This window comes from Haemaphysalis longicornis, unplaced genomic scaffold (assembly GCF_048455015.1).
Source record: "Haemaphysalis longicornis isolate Haplotype H1 unplaced genomic scaffold, Haemaphysalis longicornis Haplotype H1 scaffold_174, whole genome shotgun sequence".
In the NCBI taxonomy this organism is placed as follows: Eukaryota; Metazoa; Arthropoda; class Arachnida; order Ixodida; family Ixodidae; genus Haemaphysalis; species Haemaphysalis longicornis.
The window spans coordinates 60,281-82,749 of NW_027526279.1; the positions used below are offsets into that span (position 1 = coordinate 60,281).

General features: G+C 47.4%; 1 protein-coding gene across 1 annotated transcript in view; it reads left to right on the top strand.

Annotated features, from left to right (window-relative positions):
* LOC144166519 (signal-induced proliferation-associated 1-like protein 2) overlaps positions 1-21,370 on the top strand; it is a gene marked incomplete at its 5' end in the record, with an annotated part of 80,702 nt that extends 59,332 nt beyond the window's left edge. Inside the window, 5 exon segments of the mRNA XM_077696028.1 lie at positions 1,949-2,054; positions 3,252-3,579; positions 10,468-10,724; positions 11,771-11,846; positions 17,164-21,370. Of these exon segments, the coding sequence (XP_077552154.1) occupies positions 1,949-2,054; positions 3,252-3,579; positions 10,468-10,724; positions 11,771-11,846; positions 17,164-17,304 (908 nt within the window).
* Positions 21,371-22,469: the final 1,099 nt, after the last annotated feature.

Here is a 22,469-nt window from a genome sequence, read left to right on the forward strand (position 1 = left end):
GCGTATAATCCACCCCCCCACTTTCAACCCACCGGAAAAAGAAAACAAAATCCTCGCGTATTGCCTGCACATTTGATACAGGAAAGGCTGCACCAAAGCTACTGCTCAAGCAACACATTGCATACTATGTAATCAGAAAGAGGGTATATTTAGCAAGTAGCATACACTGACTGCGAGGCTAAAGTCCCAATTCACTCAGTGTCGTTGCTCTCGCTAGAGCTATGGAAGGCTTAGTCAGTGTTATGGCGTAGGAGCTTCATTGCACAACGCACATTGCCATGAAGCTGCACTAAAGAAAAAAACCCCGCGTATTATCGGAACCCCTACTTTGCCACTGAAATTTTCGCATTTTTGGTGCGGGTTCTACGCGCGAAAATACGGTAATGGCATTGCCCTCCTTTTAGTCCAGTCTCTCGGTATCCACCTTGTTTGTTAACCTTGTAGTCTGTTAACCTTTTAGTCCACCTGTTATTGGTTTATCTCACGACATGGCCAGGGTAAGTCAACTTCTTTTGCTTTATTTGAACTTTGATCTTCCATCTGAGTTTCTTCTGCGATCTAGCCAGTACGCATTGGTTGCATGCCATCCTTTAGGGGGATAAAAGTAGCCTGCTATTGATTATTGAAGCTAAATTACCTTTTTTCAATCACCGTGCCTAGTGCTGTTGATCACAACACAATGTGTTGCACCTGATGGAAATGGAAAATGGTGGCCGCTTTAATTTTGTGAACATTTCCCGCAAGCAACGCCGTATCTTGTTCATGTCTCCGGGTAAGTGCAGCGCATTCCGAGCTGCTGCTGCTTTCCTGGTTTTAAACTAGGAACTTCCCTAAGAAGCATTTCATACGGGAAACAGAGGTTCTAAAAGGTGTATATAAGCCAGTATGTGGGTGAAGATATTTTTACAAAAAAAAAAATTTGCTCTAACGTTCTCCTCCGTCTTGCGTAGCTGTCCCTGGCAGAATGTAAATTTTCGTCTGGCGAAAAGAAGAGTGCATGCATCTTATTTCTACCATTGTGTGTTCTAAGGTTAGGTGCCTCGAAGCACCTGTTACTGTGTCTGCATTCTGAAGTCTCTGCGATGCTGACCCATTTTTTTGTTTTTTGCCTGCTCTTCCTGCTCTTTTTTAATTCCCGTTTTCTGAGGTCTTTGGAATTGTCTTCTTCTAGATGAATGGTGGAACTGGATGTCTGTGCAGTGTGAATCGAAGCTGGGTACATTGGTCTAGTGCCAGTTTGGTGCTTCTGTGAAAAACAGGCAGTACTGGCCAAGTCGGAGAGCAGTGTGTTATTGACATACAACTTATAAGCCAAATTCTTTGCTGGTATGATGAAGTGCGGCCCAGGTTAAAAATAAAGGTTCTGGATTGTATCTAGATCTCTCCATGGGAATGGGTAGGCCATCTGTGGTAGTAACCTAAATGACAACAGGTACTCCCTAATAAATAAAAGCAATTTTGGATGCGCATTTGCACCAGATGTGTGTTTTTTTTTTTTCACTCTTTTTTTTGCTTCATAGTGAAAGGTGAACTTATATATTGTAGTGGGAGGTAACAATAATTTCCTGTAAAACTATATTCCTCATGTTAATACAAATCCTCTGCTTGGAATGAGCAAAGAGTTTCTTGCAGAAAATTTTTCCCCCCTTGAAAAAACACTTCAGCGGGAGCACAATGGTTGCCACAGGTTTTTGCGCTGGAATGGAATTTCTGCGCTTTCCGGTACTCTTCACCGCCTCGCCCAAATCCACAGCAGCGAAAATTCGCACTTCCTACATTCTCAACTGGAGGGCCATTTTATGGGGGAATATTTCGAAACATACCGGAGATGCATTTGTTCCACCAAGCAAGTGCTTGCTCTGGAGTTGATTTTCACGGTCTCGCATTGCTTTCCCGACCACTGTGGAGGCCCTGACCTGTCCCCGTCCGATCGCTTGCCTCATTGTAGATGAGCTGTCTACCTGCGGCAGCAGCCATCTTGGAAGCCCCCTTCCCCGCCGCGGACTCTCCGAGCGCGTGCCTTCCAACCACAGCCCCAAAATCCGCCTGGGAAGGTGAGACACTCTTTTTCTTATTTTCACTGGCTACAGCCATCTCGTCGGCAGTTAACTTCTGGCTGTGAGGTTTCTTGTTGCCAAAGCTGGAACCAGGTTTCTCGTTGCCAAAGCCTTTGTCAAAATTTTCTGCGCCAACCCTAAGCCTAGTGGACCACAAAGAATTCAAACAATAAGCTCTCCCTTTAAATGTGATAAAATAAATTTATGAGAGTAAGAGAAAAAGGTGTTTTTTCTGGCTCTCCGTCATAAAACGTTTCAGCCTCGCTCAGCACGTTAGCTTGTATGTCGAATTTTTTGCGGCCTATGCACTTTCGGCTTGGACCAGAAAATTGTGGCAAAGACTGTACCACCTGTTAAGGCACAAGCATTCTTCGGTGGTCAGCCCACTACAAACGCTTGGATGGTTATTGCGTGATGCCTTCTGTACCCAAAATAAGTGCAGGTTGGGTGAGTTGGCACGTGTAACAACACTGCAAAGTGTAGATGTCTGGTAGCTTGAAGATTGATGAGGGAGAATTGAATGATGGAACAAAAATGTGCGGCACGATGTGCTGGCAATGCATTTGCTTGTTGTAGAGAAGTTGAGTTTATGGGGAGTTGTTGTGTTGCATTACAGAGGGACAGTGGAGTTTCGTTGAACTTATTTATTGAAAGGCCCGTTCATACTTTGTCTGCCCATATGACCGCTGGAAAAAGGTCTTCCCAGGAACGCATTTGCATGGTGTATTGTAGCTGACTTTTAAAAGAATCCGGACATGAACACAATCACAAATAAGGAAGCTGGGTGTGGCCAGCGTACAAAAGAAATGCAAACAAATCAAGAGGCATGATTTGCGGCAATACACTGCACACAAGCATGCATGTGTGCGAGATACAGAGAGAGAGAGGGAGAGATTGTTTGCGGTGCAGTGCGTGGCTTGTAAAATTGGAGGGTGCCCTCATTGGAGGTGGCCTGACAGAGCAGATTTGGTGGAACCTAGAGCGCGATTCAGCAAGGACGACAGAAAGATGACAAACACAACTTTGTCGCTTGTGTTTGTCGTCTTTGTGTTGTCCTTGCTGAATCGCGCTCTAGGTTCCACCAAATACGCACCAACTTGGCCAACAGCGTGTTCTACCAGAGCAGTAATCCCCTGCGAGTGGGAGTTGCCCTTCGAGTAGAGGACACCCCGAATGTCTTCCCAACCGTTGCAGCTGCCGCGTATTGGGAAGTGGCAACAGTGGAGGGGGTGCAAGTGGCGGTGGGGGAGAAGAGGTGATGCGGAGCCCCCTGGCCAGTCTGCGGCACGGAGTCCTGCCGAACACCGCGGCAAGGGTGGCCGGCGGTGGCGGCAGCAGCCACCCCGCGGGGCTGTCGGCCCAGTCCTGGTCCCCTTCGTCCGCCAAGGGAGGGGGAGGGGGCAGCAGCAGTGCAGGCAGCAGCGCAGGCAGCACGAGTGGCGGCCCCTCGTCCACCTTCCAGGAGGACCTCCTGCGCCTCATCGGGCCCGACTACATGGAGGAGGAGGACAGCGACTCCGAGGCAAGCGTGGCACCCACCCCTCTCTCCCTCCTCGGACTGATGTGTAGGCGAGGGAAATCTGGAGCAGTGTCTGCGCGTGCTGTGCATCAGCGAGCGTGCGGTCATGTACCGGTTAGGAACGCTCCAGTTGTCCTCAGCACGGCTCGTGGACACGCTCAAAAGTTGCGTGTGGATTGTGAAAAAAGAGCAATATTATAGTTCAGAGATTATTTAAAGTTGTTTTATAAACTTCAAAAGTGGAGGTCTGGAAGATTTCTACATCAGAGATTTTAGGAATCTTCGTGCCAGACTAAAAAGCAAGAGAAATATTAACCTTTTCTGTTTGTTTTGGCTTCAAAAGGGAAAAGAAACCATGTGGCTAACAAGTGTTGTACGGAACGGCGTTCCTGGAACTAGTTCCTTTTTGGAGGAACGAAGTAACGCCACCATTCCATTAGGAGTCAGTGGAACTGTAACGGTAACTCGTTAGGTTTATGAAGGAACGGCAGGAACGGTGTTCCTTCTGCAAATGTTACATCACTAGGAGTTCGCTGTTTTTGATGCCAAGGCTCGAGTACAAAAATCCACAAGTCGCTACTGTGTTTCTCTTCCTACAAGCTGGCCAGTTTGCCCGCCCTTCAGCGGAACGTGCTTCCTCGAAGTTCAAAGGCAGAAGAGTAATCACACAGTGGGCCGCAGCTTATGGTTGCTTTCATGCCGGTTGAGCTTACGCGGCGTTCGACGGGTGAATAGCGCAGCCGCGAGGACGTTTTTCCCCTATCATCGTTTGTCTGCGGAGGCCAGGATGCACATCTGGCCGATAGAAGCACGTCTGGCCGATAGAATTGTTCGCTGCCGGGGAAAGGTTGTCGAAGTCCGAGCGGCGCTGCGCGGTCTTTTGTAAAACCACCGTATCTGTATATTGTCAGGGGTAATTACCTCATTAGGTCGCTCGAGGCGCAGGTGCGTTTTCGTCGGGGGAGTTGCGCTCACTGTGAGGTCATTCGAAGGGTCACCTGCTATGAATAGAGCTGGGCGCACTGCAGTGTCTCAGGATGTTGTCGTGCTCGAAGTTACAGAGTACACGCGCAGTTAATCACAGTGCGGTCTGTCGCCGATTTGGCGGGAATGGGTCGACAGGAGTGCCAGTTCCTTGTGTATTGCACACGTCGTGTTGACAAAGGACAGGAATTCCATCACTGTCGGCATAATTTCGTTGCGCGTAGTATGGGCACTACCTGAAAGAGGCCGCCCGAAGGTCCACGGTCAGCGTTCAGAATTTCTTTAGTTGGTCGGTTTCAACCTGGGTCATACTCGTGCTTTGATGAATACGTGGGAGTTTGAGTGAGAGTGTGAGTGGGGATCACGTGATTGTGTAAAAATCTTTGGGTTTTGTAATGTAATGTAACGTTAATGTAACGACACGTTCCAATTTTCGAAGTGGAACTGGAACGCGTTGCTTTCGCAGTAAAGGAACTCGTAACGGGAACTCGTTTCAAAAGTGGGAAGGAACGAGGGACGAGCTTTCGTTCCTGCTTTAGAGGAACGTGTACGACACTGTGGCTAACCAACCCGAGTAGGAGAAGAATGTTGCCAGCTGCTATGGCAGCGCCCACGATGGCACGCGATTGCAGTGACATCTTTCCCTCTAGCGTAGATTAGTATGATACTGTGTACTCCCAAGAACACACGTACTCAAGGCAGGAACAAGTTGGCCACCCTGATTCGCCAGTGCAGAGTAGACCCGAGCAGTTTGTGGGAAGTCCAGGACTGCCTTCGCAATAGCTTTTGTTTGAGCCAGAAAAGTGCGGAGCCATTCTGGTGCAGCTCTATCAAGGAGACCAAGGGCCTACTTGCAAAGTGGCCACTCAGAGGCCACTCTGATGATGCGGAGGTCCAAGTTCATGAGACATCAGGAAAAATCGTTACGGGGTGGTTTGAAGTAAGCGTGAAGTTAAGCATAAGGCGGGGATAAAACAGTGGGCTAAGCTGTCAGGCCTTACTCTTATATGGAAGACATTGGATCGAGCACTGCACTTGACGAAACCTACTGGGAGTTTCTGAGCAATTTGGACACAAGAAACACGTAGCATACTTGTCTGTAGAAGCAAGTTCGTTCTTTCCCAGAAACCAGCTTTCACCGCCTTCTGAACATGCACGCAAGCTGTGAGCTTGAACAAATACGCCGGCAGTGCTGATGGGTACGCATGAAGGTAATGATGCACTTGGTGTCTTTGATCGTAAAGTGAGCACTGTTGTTTGCCAAAAATTGACTTGCATACGGGGGACCCATTTGCTAAGTGAGAGAGGTACTTGCCTTCCCACTCTATCCCTGACCCACCTTTGGTGTTAATGTCTTTCTCGAACAATTGAAATTTTACTGCATGCAGGGTTTCAGTCACAACTTCATTCTCCACACTCGCAACATCGGGAACCATTGCGTCAAGTTTGGAAGCATCACAGGCAATTCGAAGACAGGTTGCAAATAGAAGCCAGAGATACGAAATTGAAATTATTTTCAAAAGGCAGTGAAATGTACTTTTGAGTTGAGAAGTGCACTGAAACTCCGTGGTGTTACTGTTTGATCTTAGCATTAACATGTGCACTACAACTGGCTCTAGAACTGGTTTCTTTGGACACCTTCTGGTTGCCAAACACCTGCCAAAGCATTCGTCATGACTTTGTTTTGAAGCTGCGATGAATTGCGACCTGCAATAGTGGAGGAAATGAAATTGGCGCGGTGATAGCCATCTCAGCGCTGAAATGGGGCATAATTTATTTGTACATGCTTGCATGAGAATAAAGTAATTTTCTAGGGCCGTATATTCGACACAACCGGCCGGTGATTCATATCACCCTTCGTGATCCTAAAATATGTTTGTAGCACCCAACACAAATGACTTCAGGCGGGGTTTTCAAGTTGTATGATTCCGAAATGCGTACGTGATGCGATTGTATCATTGGCATTTCACTGCAGATATACTGCACCGCCATTGTGAAGCCATGCTTCTATTAACTTGTACTTGGGCGATGGTGCCCTAATATGCTGAGTGGACAGTTCTGTTCCTAGTTTTGTTTCAGGCACTAGCCCTTTATATTTTAGTTTCATTTTAGTACACATTATAGAGAAGTCTGTAACTGCACTCATGAACAGTCGTTGGGGTTGCCGTAATAGCTGGTAGTGTTCTATTTTAACTTGGTGTGGCTGGAAGCATGCATTCTTTTTGCACCTTCTGACAAAGGAAGCAATGGGGGGAAAACATCTTTTTTCGGGTTCATGTTGCGCAGGGGTGAGACAGCTGCGCATATTGCGCAATTCTGATACAAATGTGTTTTCCTGCGCCGGGCTGCTCTAAAAGCCTGAAATACGCAAAAATTGCGCCAAACTGCTCCAAAACAGTCTGAGAGCCAAGGATTTTAACGCTCCCGTCAGTTTCGGTGGGGAAAAATGCTTACTGACGGCATAATTTTCCAGCACCCCAAAGGTGATGCTGTTTGTAAAGGTTCAATCGATTGATAATTTAATAAAAAAACCCGCATAAATTTTCCTCGAGATTGTGTTTTTGAGAAAGAGAGAAAAATTTTATTTCTCCAGCTGAGGCTGATGTGTGGGCGTCGCCCCGTGGAAGGCGTCCCTAGTCCGGGATGCCTTGACTTCGGCTGGCCGTCCGTGCTCGGGTCACCAACTTAAGCTGGATATCCGGGTCCGGGCTGGCCAGGGAAGCCCTCCACTGCTCGAAGGTTGGGTTGGAAAGGGGGGGCAAGTCTGGAGTTCGTTGGCACTCCCATATGATGTGGTAGAGGGTGCCAGGCTGGGGACAGTAAGCGCAGAGGGAAGGTTGTTGGGTGGGGAAGATGAGGTGGAGGCGGGTGGTATTTGAAAGTCACAATGTCGCGTTGCACATGTTATATTCTGTGAGATTTTAAAGTCTTCCCATCCAAAACCATTCCAAAGACCTGTAGAAAAAATACATTTGTGTACTGAGGTGACAAACTACTTGTCCAAGTTGATGAAAAAACGGCAATTTTCGGAGCGCTGTATTTTCGGAACGACATCACGGGGCGCCGCCATCTTGGTGTGGAGAAGGTTGGGAAACATGGCCGCCGAGCGAAGCAGTTGCTCGTGGTTCAGGCAGAGTGCTCTTCGCCGATTTCTACTGTGGTTTTGGTCATGAGGGTGGCTGGGTTTACGTGGTTTGGTCTGTTGCGCCAAGTTGCGTGACTCGAAAGACGGTAGTTAATCAGAAACGTGGTGCCCGCGAATTCGCCGAGTTTCGGCCTTGAGTGTGAGGTGCGGTGCGTGCTTGAAGTGAAATCTCGGACTTATTGCAGTGTTATAAAACGCTTAGTTATTGCTGCCTTTGACAGTGAGCTTGCGAGCGGCGGGAATGGGACGATCGACACTGCAGAAGTGGCAGCGCAGGCTACATCGCCGCAAAATGTTCAAGCAGTGTCCGATAGCGGGACAGGCTATTATTACACGCTAGTAATAATAGTTCATCCATCTGAAGTGAAATTTAATGCCAAGAGGGAGGGGGCTAAATGTACCAACATTACTCAAATTACGATCGTAGTGAACGTGCACATTGAGGATTGAAATGGTAGGGCTGGCGGGGTGCGACGACTGTCACCTCACTTTGCGCAACTGTTGCCGTGGTTCTCTGCGTAAAGCCCAGTCTGGGATTAGAAAAATAATAATTTCTGCATTCACATGATAATAAAAATGCTTTGCAATTGCTTAGTTTTTCAGTTCTATATTTCCAACGGCGCTCCACGCTATCTTATGCATCAGAATTTAAAAATGGTTTGTGAAAGGGTAGTGGAATAGAAAAAACTTTATTGAAATGCTGTTTCAGTGTTATGTACGTTCAAAACCAATTAAAAATTGCACTTTACTCCCCGGAGTTGCCAAAAATGTGATTTTTAGGCCCCTATAAGGTGACATAAATGTTTTTCTGCTCCAAATCAAGGTTCTTCTGCTCCAAAATCGAGATTTCGCTGCTCCAAAAACTGCTCCCAAATCTGATTCAGCTGTCTCACCCCTGTGTTGCGTTAAGCTTTTAGGAGGTATACTTTTAAGGGGTGTTTCCTGAAGTATACTTCTGTATTGAGTTCAAAAAGTTCAAACAGTGTTGTGAAAGTAACAGTTACGGTTTTTCACAGCTACAGACAACTTCTGAGCTTGCACGAAGTTGAGTAAAAAGGGAAATGCTTTTGCATAGTCCATGATGGCATGCTAACTGCAGTGTAACTCACCTAGACACAAAGGTCATATTTCCCTCTAGTATGTATTATTATAGAACTTAAAAACCCCTGAATTTGAAGAGCCTGTTTTTAAGACCTTCATTTTTCCTTTTCAATAAGCACAAAATAAACACAAGGCAATGTAAGGACTCACTGAGTGTTTGTTGCTTGGTTGGCCTATCTCAACGAATAGAAGTCTGCATTTTGTAACACACTGGAAGTGCTTAATCTGTGTAACTCGAACAAGAAATTATGAGAAATTGCCGAAGAAGGAAATGTTGCTGCTAACATCATTTCGACAAAATAAGAGGAGGTGGTGGAGGAACCATGGGGCAGTTAGCCTTGGAAGGAGTCCGTATTCCAGGACTCTGAGTCCACTGAGCTTCTTGGGCTCTCTTCACCAGCAACAGCTGGTCGTCAGGGTTCAAGCTGGACAGTGCTCTCTCCCAGTTCTCAGGGGGTGGGAAGGGCACCGTTTGGGAGTAGACAAGTCCCTTTGTTCGAAATGTTGGCTGCAGCAAGGTTACCATCTTACGACTACAGTAGACGACCGTTTTTATGGACTCCGAAAATTCGGACTTGCTGGATATTCCGGACTTTCCCGAGGAACCGCCAGTCGTCCCATGGGAGTAACGACTCGCGGATTTTTTGGGCTGCTCTTTTATACGGACTATTTTTCGTTCCCCTCGTGGTCCGAAAAATCGGTTGGCTTGTGTATATCTCACCATTTCAAGCCTCCATCTTTGCAGTATTTTGGCTTTATTTATATTTCTAATGGGCAATGCAGTCCTTTAAAATTCACGCACAAAGAGCATTGAAAGTCTTTGAAAGTCCTTGAATTTTAGTCATGTAAACCAGCGTGGACCCTGTCCACGGTATTTTCTTCTCGTTAACCCTTTGAGGGTCAGGGCCGTACATGTACGGCATCGGCAAACACTTTCAAAATGGTCACTGATGTACATGTACGGCATTGCTTGTATCTTTAAAAAGCGCGCCTTTTGCGCCAACTTCCCTTGCTTGGCAAGTGCTGCCACACTTCGGTAATACGTCAAATTATTTTCTTGCGCCGATGGCTCTCTTTTTTTTTTTTTTTTTTTATTTACTTCATCGGCGCGCCGGCTATCGCTAGCGCATCCGCTAACGATGGGGCCCACTGGGTATCGCCCACCAGGCGCCCGGGCGTCTCTCGCTTGTTGCGCCTGCCACAGACCAAGGTCACCTGCAAAACTGATGAGGCTCTTTTCTCCTTTTTTGTATTTTATGGGCAGTGCGCCATCTATCGCTCCCGCATCCGGCCGCGTGCGCGCAGTGGTTGATTTTGGTATCGTCCTTCGGGCGCTTCCCGCTTTTTGCACCCGTGAAACTGATGTCTATCTGATTTAGATTCTCTCTAAAGTTGCCGGGTTGTTACTCTCTCGTTTTTATTTAGAATTTTTCTTGTGTTACTAATGAATAAACCACATGTATGCAACAACACGAACTATTTTTTGGTCACTTTATGGTCACCCTAACAAAATTACGATAGTTTTTTCTCGAAATAGATTCATCCAAAGAATGTAAATGAGCAATAAAAAAAATCGACCCTGCGGGGTCGCATTTGGCGAAAAAATTCGACCCTCAGAGGGTTAATCAAAGTCTTCGCCATCCTCCCCTGCTGCTGTGCAGGAGGCCCCGTGGTGCCCCCTGGGGGTGTCGGAGCGGCCGCGGTCGTCGGGGCCCGCAACCCCGTCCTCGTCGCTGGAGCGTGCCGGCAGACGGCAGGGGCTGGCGCTCCGCTGCCACTCATCCTGCCCCTCCGCCGGAGAGGACGTCATCCTGACGACGGCACAGCCTGCACAGGTCATAGCCTGCTGCGACCTCGCGCCCTCGTCCGCTGGGGGTGCGAGCACCGGGGCCGTTGGCGGCACGATGGACGCCCCTGGGTACCTCCTTTTTATTATTATTATTGCTAAAGCCTTCGCTGTTCCGTCAAACTCGAAAAGTGACTGTAGTCGCAGTTGGTGGCGGTGTCAACGCGAATGGAACCAAAATAGCGGCCACTGTGTGGAGAAAATAAATTTGGTTTGGGCAGGATTTCAACCCGGGTCGCCAGAGCAACAGCCAAGTGCAGTAGTAGGGCAATGAATCGGGCTGGTCGTCTTTGCGTTATTGTGGGCTGTGCTTTGAACACTGTGCACTTGTACGAGTAAAATGTACAGGCACGAGCAAAAGTTTACGGACCATGAAAATGACAATTTTAAGTTACTTCTCTTTCAATAACAGCCCAGAAACTGTGGGTAATGCATGTGAGATGTTGCATAATTACTGAAGTATTGCGAAAATGCCGCTCATAATACTTGGGCCGCCGTGTGGCAGAAAAATAACCCAAAAGTGCGGCTTTCGTGGTCCGCAGCCTTTTGCTCTTGACGCTGCGTTGTTGAAATTGCAGACTGTGTAGTTTTTTTTCTCACGAAGTGTCCGTTTTTATTCGTTTCCTTTGACCTGTGGTTGTCTCGGGGCCCAATGGAGGGAGCAGAGACAAGCTTGAACAAGCGAGTTTTGGAACATCATTCACTTATTTGGCCATTGGTAGTTAATTAAGTGATTACACGGGTCTGTGCATGCTTGAAGAAGACTGAGATCATCAAAGAAAAGGTTTACTGAAAGCAGGGCATTGTGCTAACTGCGTCCCAACAGACGCAGAGCAGACACAAAAGACCCGCAGCTAAGGCCGAGTTCAGGCTGTTGTTGCAACTGTCGTAATATTTAAATAACGCTGTCATTCCGCGTCTCAGCCAACCGAACTGCGTGAAACGCCGTTTTTTTTACGCCCATAGTGCACGATTTGGCGGTTACGTCGGTAGTCTGAACATGGCCTAACCTTGCGGTTGACTAAAGTTTGCACGGGCTGTGCTTGTGAGTGGACTGCACCCCGCGTTGTTGCCCTCCCTAATTCGTTCGTCCTGTTCCCCCACGTTCGCGACGCCAGTGGCCCGAAGCAGCCCGAGCAGAGGCTCCAAGACCTCGAGGACAAGGTGGTCAAGCTGCAGGAGACCCTGGCACAGGTGGGTCCCTGAATTCCAAGGACAGGCTGTCCTTTGTGGAGGGAGAAGGTCTGTTGTCCTTGTGTGGGTGGGTGGGTCCTCTTGCGTGGCACTGCCCAGATTCTAACGCAGCCGCTCTTAAAGGTGCCATGAAGACAAAATGCGACATTGGTTGATCACTCAGAGTGCTTTGTACCTTTATTAACGAGGCCAATTTTACCGCAAACTTTAAACCGGTATTCAAGATGTTGAAGAAAATCAGACAAAGCAGCGGCGACTCTTGTTTTACTGCTAGCCCATATTACATTACTGAAGCAAGAAATTTGAATTTTTTTGGGGGGGGGTTCAAAAAAGCATCTTTCCTGGCTGTGATGGAGCTGATTGAGTCAACAAAGTCTAGTTCTTTCAAGTGAAACAAAGTTTAATTTTGTCGTCATGGCTTTTTTAACACAGAATCTGTGTATGTCCTTAGCGCATATGAGAGGTCGCTGCACTGATATCATTACCTTGTCCTTGTCATCATTACCTGATATCATTACCATGTCCTTGACAAGGACCGATTCCTGGTCCTTGTCAAAGCGACTGAGCAGGCCTAGTTTATTTCTTAAATGCGTAAATATATCTATACGTGTACTAAATGAACCCACCTGGCTACCTAAGACACTTGGATGTGTAACACTGTTGCTGCATGCGAAAATGCTATCAATAAGGGGCCTTAGTACCTTCATGTTTTTGCGGGATCACTTTTATAGCCCCTGTAAAGACGTCCTTGCCGCAACACTTATGCGTAGTAGGGAAGGTGGCTTCAAAGCGCCATGGTTTATAGCGCTCCATAGGGTTTTATCATCATCACAATCATCACCAGCCTATCTACGCCTTAAGAAAGAAGAAAACGTGGCGCAAACTAGACGTGGACGAAGAAAACAAGGTAAGACATATACAGGCGCCTGTATATGTCTTACCTTGTTTTTTTCGTCCGCGTCTAGTTTGCGCCACGTTTTCTTCTTTCTTAAAGTATGTACCAACTAGCTCAGCAACAAGTTTTGCTATCTACGCCCACTGCAGGGCAGAGGCCTCCCCCATGGGTCTCCAATCATCCCAGTCTTGTGCTGACTGAGACCAATTTATCCCCGCAAACTTCTTGATCTCATCAGCCCATCATCTCGTCAGAAAGCTAGATGGGCTGATGAGATCGGGGGTTTTATTTTATGGAGGCATTTAATTCATACCCAATGGACTCTATATTTTTGTGTGCAGCTGCTTATATTGCTCCTGGTGGTAGGGAAGGTGTGTTTGAGAGTTGCTCAGTGTGAAGCACCACAGAGGGATACATGGGGTCCTGTGGATGTATTCAATTGCCCCTGGGCCATTGTATTTTTCTGTTGAAGCTCCCATATTTCCACCGGAAAAATTCCTTTCCAGTGAAGCATTTGCGTATACAAGGAAAGCTGACTTTAAACCTGCTTGGTCTACAGCACTTAGCAAAGGTACGTGGGGTCCAAAAGCTCTAGGGCCTTCTTATTTAGTTACCAGACTGCTTATAAGGCACCCGGTAAAGTAAATGCCTTCACAACAATGCGTGCGTGTACATTTGTGAAGCCAACTTTAAAGAAGCTTTGTGCATAACATAGCGACATGCGTGTTTGTGACAATTCCGACTTTTAAGAGTCCAAATTCTGCAAGTTGTTTTTTTTTTTTTTTTTTTTTTTTTGAGTGGGGAATTCAAAATCATTGCAACAAGCAAACTGCAGTCTTGATCTGTGAGTGTTTTAGAATAGTGTAAACAGGGTAGAGTTAATGGCAATGGTCCCCTTTTGCATGGCTCCACACCTGGCTAGTGGGAGGCGAGTGTACTGTGTCGTTACGCTACTTCGTTGTTGCTGCTTCAACAGCACTGCTCTCAGTTGAAGAAGGTAGCGCTCTGCAAAGCACAGTTTACCAGCCTCTTTCCCACCCCGATTGGGCCTTTCGTTCGTTTTTGTTTACCTAATTACTGTTGCTATTAATTTTTATCTGACAGTTCCAACACCACATTTGCACAATCCCATATTGCTGCCGCCTGGCTTAGTGGCAAATATTTTTCTTTTTTTTTTTAATGAAGCACTATGCCAGGGATTCAGTTTTAAATGCAGAGCATTTCTTTAACTCACGATGTCACCCGTTCTAGGCGTCCGTAGTAGTCCGCATCGCTCGCAGGTGCGCCCTCTCGGCGCGATCGTGGCGTGATAAAGGCGGGTGTCGGCGAGGCTGGAACGCGCTCATCGCCGCGCTCTCTCGTCAGCCCCGCTCCTCTTCACCTACTCTCCGCTCGCATCGCGCGCTCTTTCCGCGGTCGGTTCGCGCCCAACAGGTGGGGGCGCGCGCGTCGCGGGATCAACAACATCTGTGGCGTGATCGTGACGTCAGCATCACGCGCGCGTGGCGCAATCGTGGCGTGATAAAGGCGGGTGTCGGCGAGGCTGGAACGCACTCATCACCGCGCTCTCTTGTCAGCAGTTGCCACAAGTGCAACAACATTAATGTAACGCAAACTACTTAATGTTGTGCGCCCCCGGAAATGCTCTGCATTTGATCGTGCCCCTCGCGAGGGGGATGTTTCTTCCATCAGGAAAACGGCTACCGTTGGCGGGAATCGAACCCACGTCCTCGGGCACAGCAGCGCAACGCCTTACTTTGAGATTCAGTCTATGCTTGCATCTAACCGTCCTTTCTTTAATCACAGTTTCTTATGCACGTTCTTTCGGAAAGTTAAAACAGAAAAAAAAGGTTGCGTGTGTGACATTTGCGGTGTAGTGAAGAAGCCTGGGCACTGTGCGTTCAATATACAGTCATTCAGTTTGGGTATGTCCCTTGTGCGCTAGGTTCAGGTCTTTTATTTTAGTGTCCAGACGTGATCACAATGTTGATGGAGTGTGGAGCCCTTACATTTACCAAGGCAGCGTTTTCCAAGTTGTCTGGTACTTTGAGGAGAGGGCAATGGCTGTGTAGAAGAGTTTAGAATCTGGGTGAAAGCGGGAAATTTAAGTGAGATTGGTGAAAGCTCTGTTGACCACCGCATCGCCACAGTGATTGAGGCAGCACAGTGGCAATTTCTACAGTATTCACTTGATATTTTCTAACTAAACCCGTGGTAGTTTCTCATTTGCGTAAACCCAACTTTGCAGCACTGCGTGTAAGTAGTTCGCTGCACTAGCAAGCAGTGTAAGCAGGTTGGCTAGCCAAAGGTCTGTGCTAACTCTCACGATTGACGGTACGAGCTTGCTTTGTCTCAAAGCAGTTGGGACGCCACAACAGAACATTACCGGAAGTAATTCGTAAGGGCTTTCTGGTTTTGCCAACTATTGCAGTAGCCTAGGGCGGAGAGAAGAAGCCTGCATGTTTTGTTCCTCCTAAGGGAAAAATTTGCTCGTTTGCACCGTATGCCACTTTCGTCAAACGATCTTTTTGGGTCGGCGAACGTCAGTTCAAGATTTTTGATTGTTGTCATCGAGTCAGTGCAGAAAAGTGCAACCACTGTAAGTTTCTGCAGCGCAGGTCTATCGTCTGCTCTGTTTCATGTACTGGAAAGGGCTGGGATAATGTTTGGCGCCGGAACAAGAACACACAACCGCACGCAATAGGTGGTACTCCTCGAAAAGTTTATCTGTCAATTTCTTCGCTTGGCAACACTGGAAACGGCCAGAGACATGGCCACTGCGGCACAGACATGGCGCAGCTTGGGCCACTGCGCCCGCACGCCGAAGAAAAAAAACACCGGAGTGCGTCGTCGACACCGTTTCAACCCGATTCTCAACGGTGGTGTCAACAGAGATGTTATTAAATCGCACTCACAGTGGACTTGGGGCAATACTTTGCGTTCGATGAGGTAGAGGTAGCCCGACGTAACGAGTGACGGCGCGCTCACACGGTTGCCTGCATGCACGCCTCACCAGTGAGTACAAGCTATAGAATCCAAATCCTGTGCACACTCCAGAGCAGTGTATGGGCCCCATCTCCCCCCTGAGAGCTGTTTTTAACATAATGTTTGACATTTTGCTCCTTGCTGCCCAGGAGTAGCACTTTGAACTGTTGTGCAGATGTGGAAGTTCCCATGTGATCGGTTCCCATGCACTGGGTTCCTGTGTGGCAGGTTCCTGTATGGCGGGTTCCCGTATGATGGGTTCCCTTATGACGGGTTCCCGTACAAGGAGTTTCCGCTTGTTTGCTCAAAGTCATGCCAGTCTATCTTTTTCGGGGCACTGTACCTGTTTGTGCCATGCCATGAATGTTCATTGGCCACAGAGTTTCACTTTAGGTTCATATTTATTTGGAGTTGAAGCAAGAAGTCTAGTGTTCAATATTGATTTTATGCTCCACTTTGCTCTCATTGATTGGCCCTATGCAATTCAAATTTGGTTCAAGCGTAAATTTCACCACGTTCCCACACCTGTAGAGTAGTTTCACTGTACAAGCTCTTATTTTTCTCGGTTCTCCTCCCAGTAGAGCCGAAATGTTGAGTGCAGTGCAATATTGGCGTAGAGGCCAGTTTATGATTGCGTGGTGGTTTAAAGGGGCCATGCAGAGAAAATACCAGTTTGGTTCAAAGACTGCTTTGTACAGATAACAATGATGCCAGTCCTATCACACAGTTCAAACAAATGTTCGTAGTATTAGAGAAAGCAGACACCCTGTCACTTTTCGGCAAAGTGTCTATGACATCAGAGAATGTTGTTTGTGCGACTGCCAACCTCAACCACCACCAGTAAATAACGCTGGGCGATTGTAGTTGGGCCTCAAGCTCTGTTTGGTCATATCACTCAAACGCTGACATGCAAGTAACGCACTGATAACTGTGTTCTTGGTGCTGGCCGACATCAGGTCGCTCCTGGCCAAATTACATCCTTGTGGCGCGAAATTTAAAAGCTTTGCAACATTTTTTGCAACTTTTTCGGGTGAGGAAGTGTCTTTCAGTGCTGGAAGGGAGCTCAGTGAGCTGCCCAGGACTGTTCTTTTTTTTTTTCTTTTCCTTGAATCGAACATAGTTTTATTTTGTCTTCGTGGCCCCCTTTAAATCTTCCCGCCATTTTAGTAGACCTCGTCTTGCTCAACCTGACACTTTCACCCCTGAGTGCGGCAAAAGCTCAGTGCACTGCGCACGCACCTGACCGCTTGTCTCTCTTCTCTTTAAATTTTCCCCCCTTTCTCCCCGGAAAGTTGAATCTTGGATGGACCGATTGTAAGTCCCACTTCCTGCACTTGTTTGAAGGGTGGTTTCTCCCACCTGGGTGCTTGCATGCGAGACAAGTTTTGACTAAAACACGGCGCGTGAATTTTTCTCTTCTGTTTTGCGACACTGCAGGAGCAGCATCGAAAGGCCAGTCTGGAGCACCAAGTCCTGCAGCTGCAGCAAGAGAACCACCGGCTTCACGAACAGTCCGAGTCGGCTAGTGCCCAACTCCGACGCTTCACGGACTGGTTCTTTGGAAGTTCGGACACGTAGCATCTTGGAAGGCGAGAGTGCTGTGACCGTGTTTTCATCACTCGTCTTTACTGCGCGAGGGCGACGCCATACAACTCTGCTAGCCACCGACAATTGCGCTGTTCGCCCAGAAGAGTTGGCTTCCCTGCTGGCTTGTCTGTTGGCTTCTCTGTAGCCGACATCATCCATTAACGGGATACAGGAGATAAGCAAGGCTATCGTCGCTTGCTTGCTGTGGGTCTGGTGCGGAAAAGTCATCTGCTAGCTGCCGCTGCGTTCCATGCCGTCTGGACCTTGCTTTGGTGTTTGTGACGCTGGTGTCTGGGGTAGTGAAGTGGACCGTTCGGGGAACAACGTGCTGTGCGATGGCAAAGAGTGCTCAATGTTTTTGTTTTGTGTGTTTAAAATTTTTTTTAAAGCTCGGCAGTTTATGATCAAGCAAGCCCACAAGAAAAGGTTCTGCTGGCCTTTTTGTAACTGTTGTGTATCTTCAAGAGCCTGGACACGGCCAGTGGTTCCACCACGACTAACCGGCTTGGCTTGAATCGGCAGCCGGCTTGCGCACCTCGCCGACAAACCACGAATGTTGCTTTCACGCAAACTGGACGCCCACTGTAGAGAAAGTGTTAGTGTGTCTCCCATCCGTTGCCGCTGGCACAGCCCCAACCCGTTCGAGCTACGGCTACGGCTTGGCTTGACTGTACCTTACATCAAAAGTGTGCCGACTGGACTCGCCCTCGTGACCGTGTTGTTCATATTCGTGTAGATGTTGTGCGTGCTTGTGTGTGTGTGTGTTACGTGTCTACCAAGCCTGCCACCAGATGGCGGGGGAGTTCTTTGTTACGTCAGCTCAGCCCACCTCGCTGTTCCGCTCAGTCTGTTGTTGTACTCGCACCGCACGTGAGCGGTTTCTACTCTCCGCGCCTCTCTTCTTACTTCGAAGGCTGCATTATAGGCCAAAGCTTGTTGTAATGTTTGAAGCAGAGCAGACTGGAAGCTGGCAGCTTAGGCAAAGCGAAGATGTAGTTACGAAATACGCCAAGCGTGCTTAAGGTGACGGTTCGTTGCTGCGCGTGGGTTTGTTGTTGGTGCAGTGCTGTCAACCCTAAGGGGGACTTCGCAAACATCGATGCCTACTTGTGAAAACAGAGTGGAGTTGGCTGCAATTCCGCGGCGAGTCACGGCTTTTGTGGCTAACGGCGAGCGGGTTTTCGAATCAAGGCTCGTTAGTGCACGCTTTGTTACGTACGAACGTCTCGCGACAGCTATATTGGAACTAGCGGAAGTATTCCCCAGCACGCAGTTATGTCATAGCATCCTACGATACGTTATATCCACGATATGATGCTCCCGTACAGTACTCGTAAAGGCTTGTTCTGCACTCGCAAACCAACAGACTTGGGAACTGCTTAAAAATGCGGCATTGTTCATGAGCAAAAGCAACTGGACGGTAGCAGTTTGCTTGCAAAGTGAAAAAAATCTGCAGATTTGCATCGCTGGTTCTCAAAAGGTGGCATCAATGCTTTTTCAGCATGTTTTGCGCAGATTTCCTTGAGTGTGGCATTGAATCGAACTTTGGCAGCGAACGTTTTTCAGGGGTTTGGGGAAGTGTAGTGTTTGTGAGAACATTCCATCGGTGTTTTTTAGGTCGTAACCAAACTGTTGATGGGATTTTATTTAGTTACGAAGGCTAGCTTTGCCGTGATCTTCGAAATATTTCTTTGTGGTCGTGAACGTCTAAATTTATTGTGCATCACGGAGTGAACAGGATGTCTGAAGCTGTAAGCATCTTTTTCACCGCAGATACGACAGACAGCAGCAGTATAAGTTGAGCCTTCGTTGTCCTTCTTATTCTCAAAGCTCACAAAATGTTTCGAATGCAAGCCGTCCTTTTTCTAACGCGAGCTACCATTTTACTGCAGTAACAATGCCAAGAATGGTTCGTGACGCTGATAAATTAGCTGCTTTTTGATTGTCAGAAAGCTTTGTTTTGCCGCAATAGAACTTTCTTAGACTGTGTAGATATAGAGCTTGTTAAACGCTTTTGCTCAACGATAACGTAGTGTGGTTAGTTAAGTATACCCTTGTAAAAAAACTCAGCATTAGTCGCAAAGAAATGTCATCTTGTTCTTTTCAGATAACATGCCACATAGTCTGTGATGCGAAACTGAATATGGTTGGAGTCTCGAGGGAAGTGCGGTGTTTTGAACGTTTTGGCAGCCATTTCCATTTCGCTGTCAAGTAAATACTTTCTTGAGTTCGATCTGCAAGCTGGTTCTCTTTTCTCCGACATTTCCTACGTATTCCAAACTCGCCTTTCTGAGATAACCAGACTCTCCCGACAAATGTTGAGGTTTTTGCAGGAGGAGAGGCTTTCCGTTTTAGGTACGTATATTTGCGGTATAGCAAGATTTTAAGGGCATTTTTAATTCTCTCTAAACTTACCTTGGATGTCGCATATCCAATTGAAATGCATTTAACGAGCACAGTTTCCATCGTTCGGTGTGCCTCATTGTGAACTGTGTCGCAACCATTCCACTCATCCATCACTTTGTCTTCCCAAGCTCGTTCTCGTGTACCGGAGCCCCGCGCACATTGCCATCAACTTTTTACACCGTTTTTGCTCACGGACGCTTATTGTGGACGTATCTGTCCTACAGCTGAGCATTTTAGGGTGTAAACGAAGAATCCGACTCTTTTGAAAGTCCCTTTTTTCTCGAGTTTTATGTCCATTCTCTCGCCATTTCGTTTCATTTCCGTTCGTATCATTTTGCATTCCTCTCTTGAGCCTGGTCACGTTTTTTGACGCTCGGTACAAATGCTGCCATTTTGCCGTCCCTTGATTGTGAGAATATACGTAACAAGAAGTTTGCAATCACAGTCCATCCTGTTTTGCCAATTAAGATTCGCTCCTGCATTGCACGCCAAGAAGCATTGGAAATGTACGCCGCTCGGGCAATCATGAGGTCACAGCAGTCCGCCTGCGCGTTGTTTGTTGTCGCCGGGTCTTAAATTTCCCAGTATTGCAGGCTTCCCTTGTAAGTCTTAGAAAAGGAAGTGAGCTATTCTCTGTGCTTCTCCCACATCGAGATGGTCACGTAACGGTCACGTTACTCCTTCCATATGCTAGTGAGGAAACGGGCGAGTACAGTCTGGGCTGTATGGGGTGTGGGCATATGTTCTTGTTTTGCAGTTTTGTGTGGGATGTGTCAAACTGGCGATTCGACGCATCGTTCTCCTGACTGGCGACACTGCCCTGCGCTGTGCCGTGCGAGTCAACCTTGTTTTGTGACATTTGCGAGCGCGTGATTGAGTGAATTAGGGAAGTCTACCTGTCGGAAAGTTTTGGCATTGGCACTTTCGCGGAAACTAAATGCTGTTCCTTGTGTCACGTCTTGGGTTTAATACCCTGTCCAAGAGAGGGCTTTTTAACTTTCTGCGCCCATTTTATGTCCCTTGTGACGCGAGACTTTACAGCAGCCGGTGCTGTGTGCAAAAAGTTTGATCGCCGCCATGGCTATTCGTACAGCGAGCTTCCGTGTTGATCCAGCCTTCCGGTCACTTCATGCACACCAACCAGTGTGGGGTGTGGCTTTTGTGGCCTGTGCATTGCCAAAGCACTCCAGTTGCAAAAAAGTGTCAATGAACGTTTTTTGATGTGCTATGCTTTTGCGATGTAGCCTCAGCGTGAAAATTTGTTGAGAAGGATAGAGGGACGGTGTTTTTTTCTTATAGCAAGCTAGCAGCTTTGATCTTGGCTGTAATTACAGTTCTCCGTGAGACGGGGCCATCATTTCAGCGCATTTTACTCCTTTCAACTTTCTCTTGCGTTCGTTCGTTCATTTTCTTGGCTCCGTCTCCAACCCCTCCTCATTTTTGCATCTCTTCGTGTCCTCTCCACGTCCTGTACAATACCTCACTCGCGACGTGCTACGAATTTTGCCGCTTATTTTTCGCGGCGCTGTTGTACGTGTCGCGTAGCTGGCTTCCCCATCTTCTGTCCTCGGAGGATACCTCCAGAGTTCCCCCCACCCTGTCTCTTTTTGTAGAAAAAGCAATAATAAAAGTAGCCAAAGATGCGTTTGAATGATCGTTTCTGCCTGCCTGACCTACAACAGCCTTCCAAGACTAACCTTTGTACCAGAGAAGTCTGCTTTGGTAAGTTTCTTTGGAGAGCGTCAGCGCAGCCGATGTGTCGTGATGGCAACATTGATGTCACCAAGTTTTAAAGGAGCCATGAAGAGAAAATACAACTTCGTTTAGTTTGAAAGAACTAGGATTCAGTATCTCACTCAGCTCCATTGCAGCCACAAAAGATCGTTTTTTTTTAACGAAAAAAAAGCAAGAAGTATTTAAAAACTTTCAAAGTTTGCACCACAGTGACGTGTTATGAGCAAGAATGACGTTGTACATACTGGCCAACAATAAGACATAATTTCCAGTGCGTTAACTGCACGTTAGCATTGAAGTGATGCGGTCAAATGGAACTAGAGGCCCCATTACAGACGTCCAGTCATGTGTAGTCCCGACAGGTCAGTTAGGCGGCCGCCAATCGCACAAACAAGGTTCCGTGACGTCATAGAAAAGTTGCGGGAGATTGCGTAGGGGGTCGCGACTGCTTCACACGTTTTCTTTAATATCTCCGTTATTTGTTGGAAGATTGCGATGATATTGGTATCATTGTTATCGGGACTAAGCAGTCTTTCTAATAAACCCAACTTGTATTTTGTCTTCATGGCTCCTTTAAGTGCGGAACACTTTAGAGGCCCGGTTTGCTGTGGCAGCTCGTCTGTGGTCGCATTATCTAACCACCACAGTCACGCAGCGTCGCGCGTCCAAACAGAGGCTTTGTAAAGAAAACCGCTTCCCCTGGTGAAGATTGAACCAGGGTCCCCCACGTTATGAAGCTTATGTCAATCCCATTGCACCACAGAGGCACACGTTGCCCATATGTAAAGTGTTGGGGTGACCTTCGCTCTGGCCGCAGAGGCTGTCGTTGCTAGGCCGCAAATAAGTACCCAATAATCTAAAATAAGCAAAAAATCAAACTAATTCATTAATTACCCCAAAATAATCAAAACTCGATGTAGTGTCTATAGGCATCTCCAGGGACTGCGACGCCCTCTTGACTGCCTTAGGTATCAATGCCAGGCTGATACTGAAATTATTCAAGAGAGGACACCACA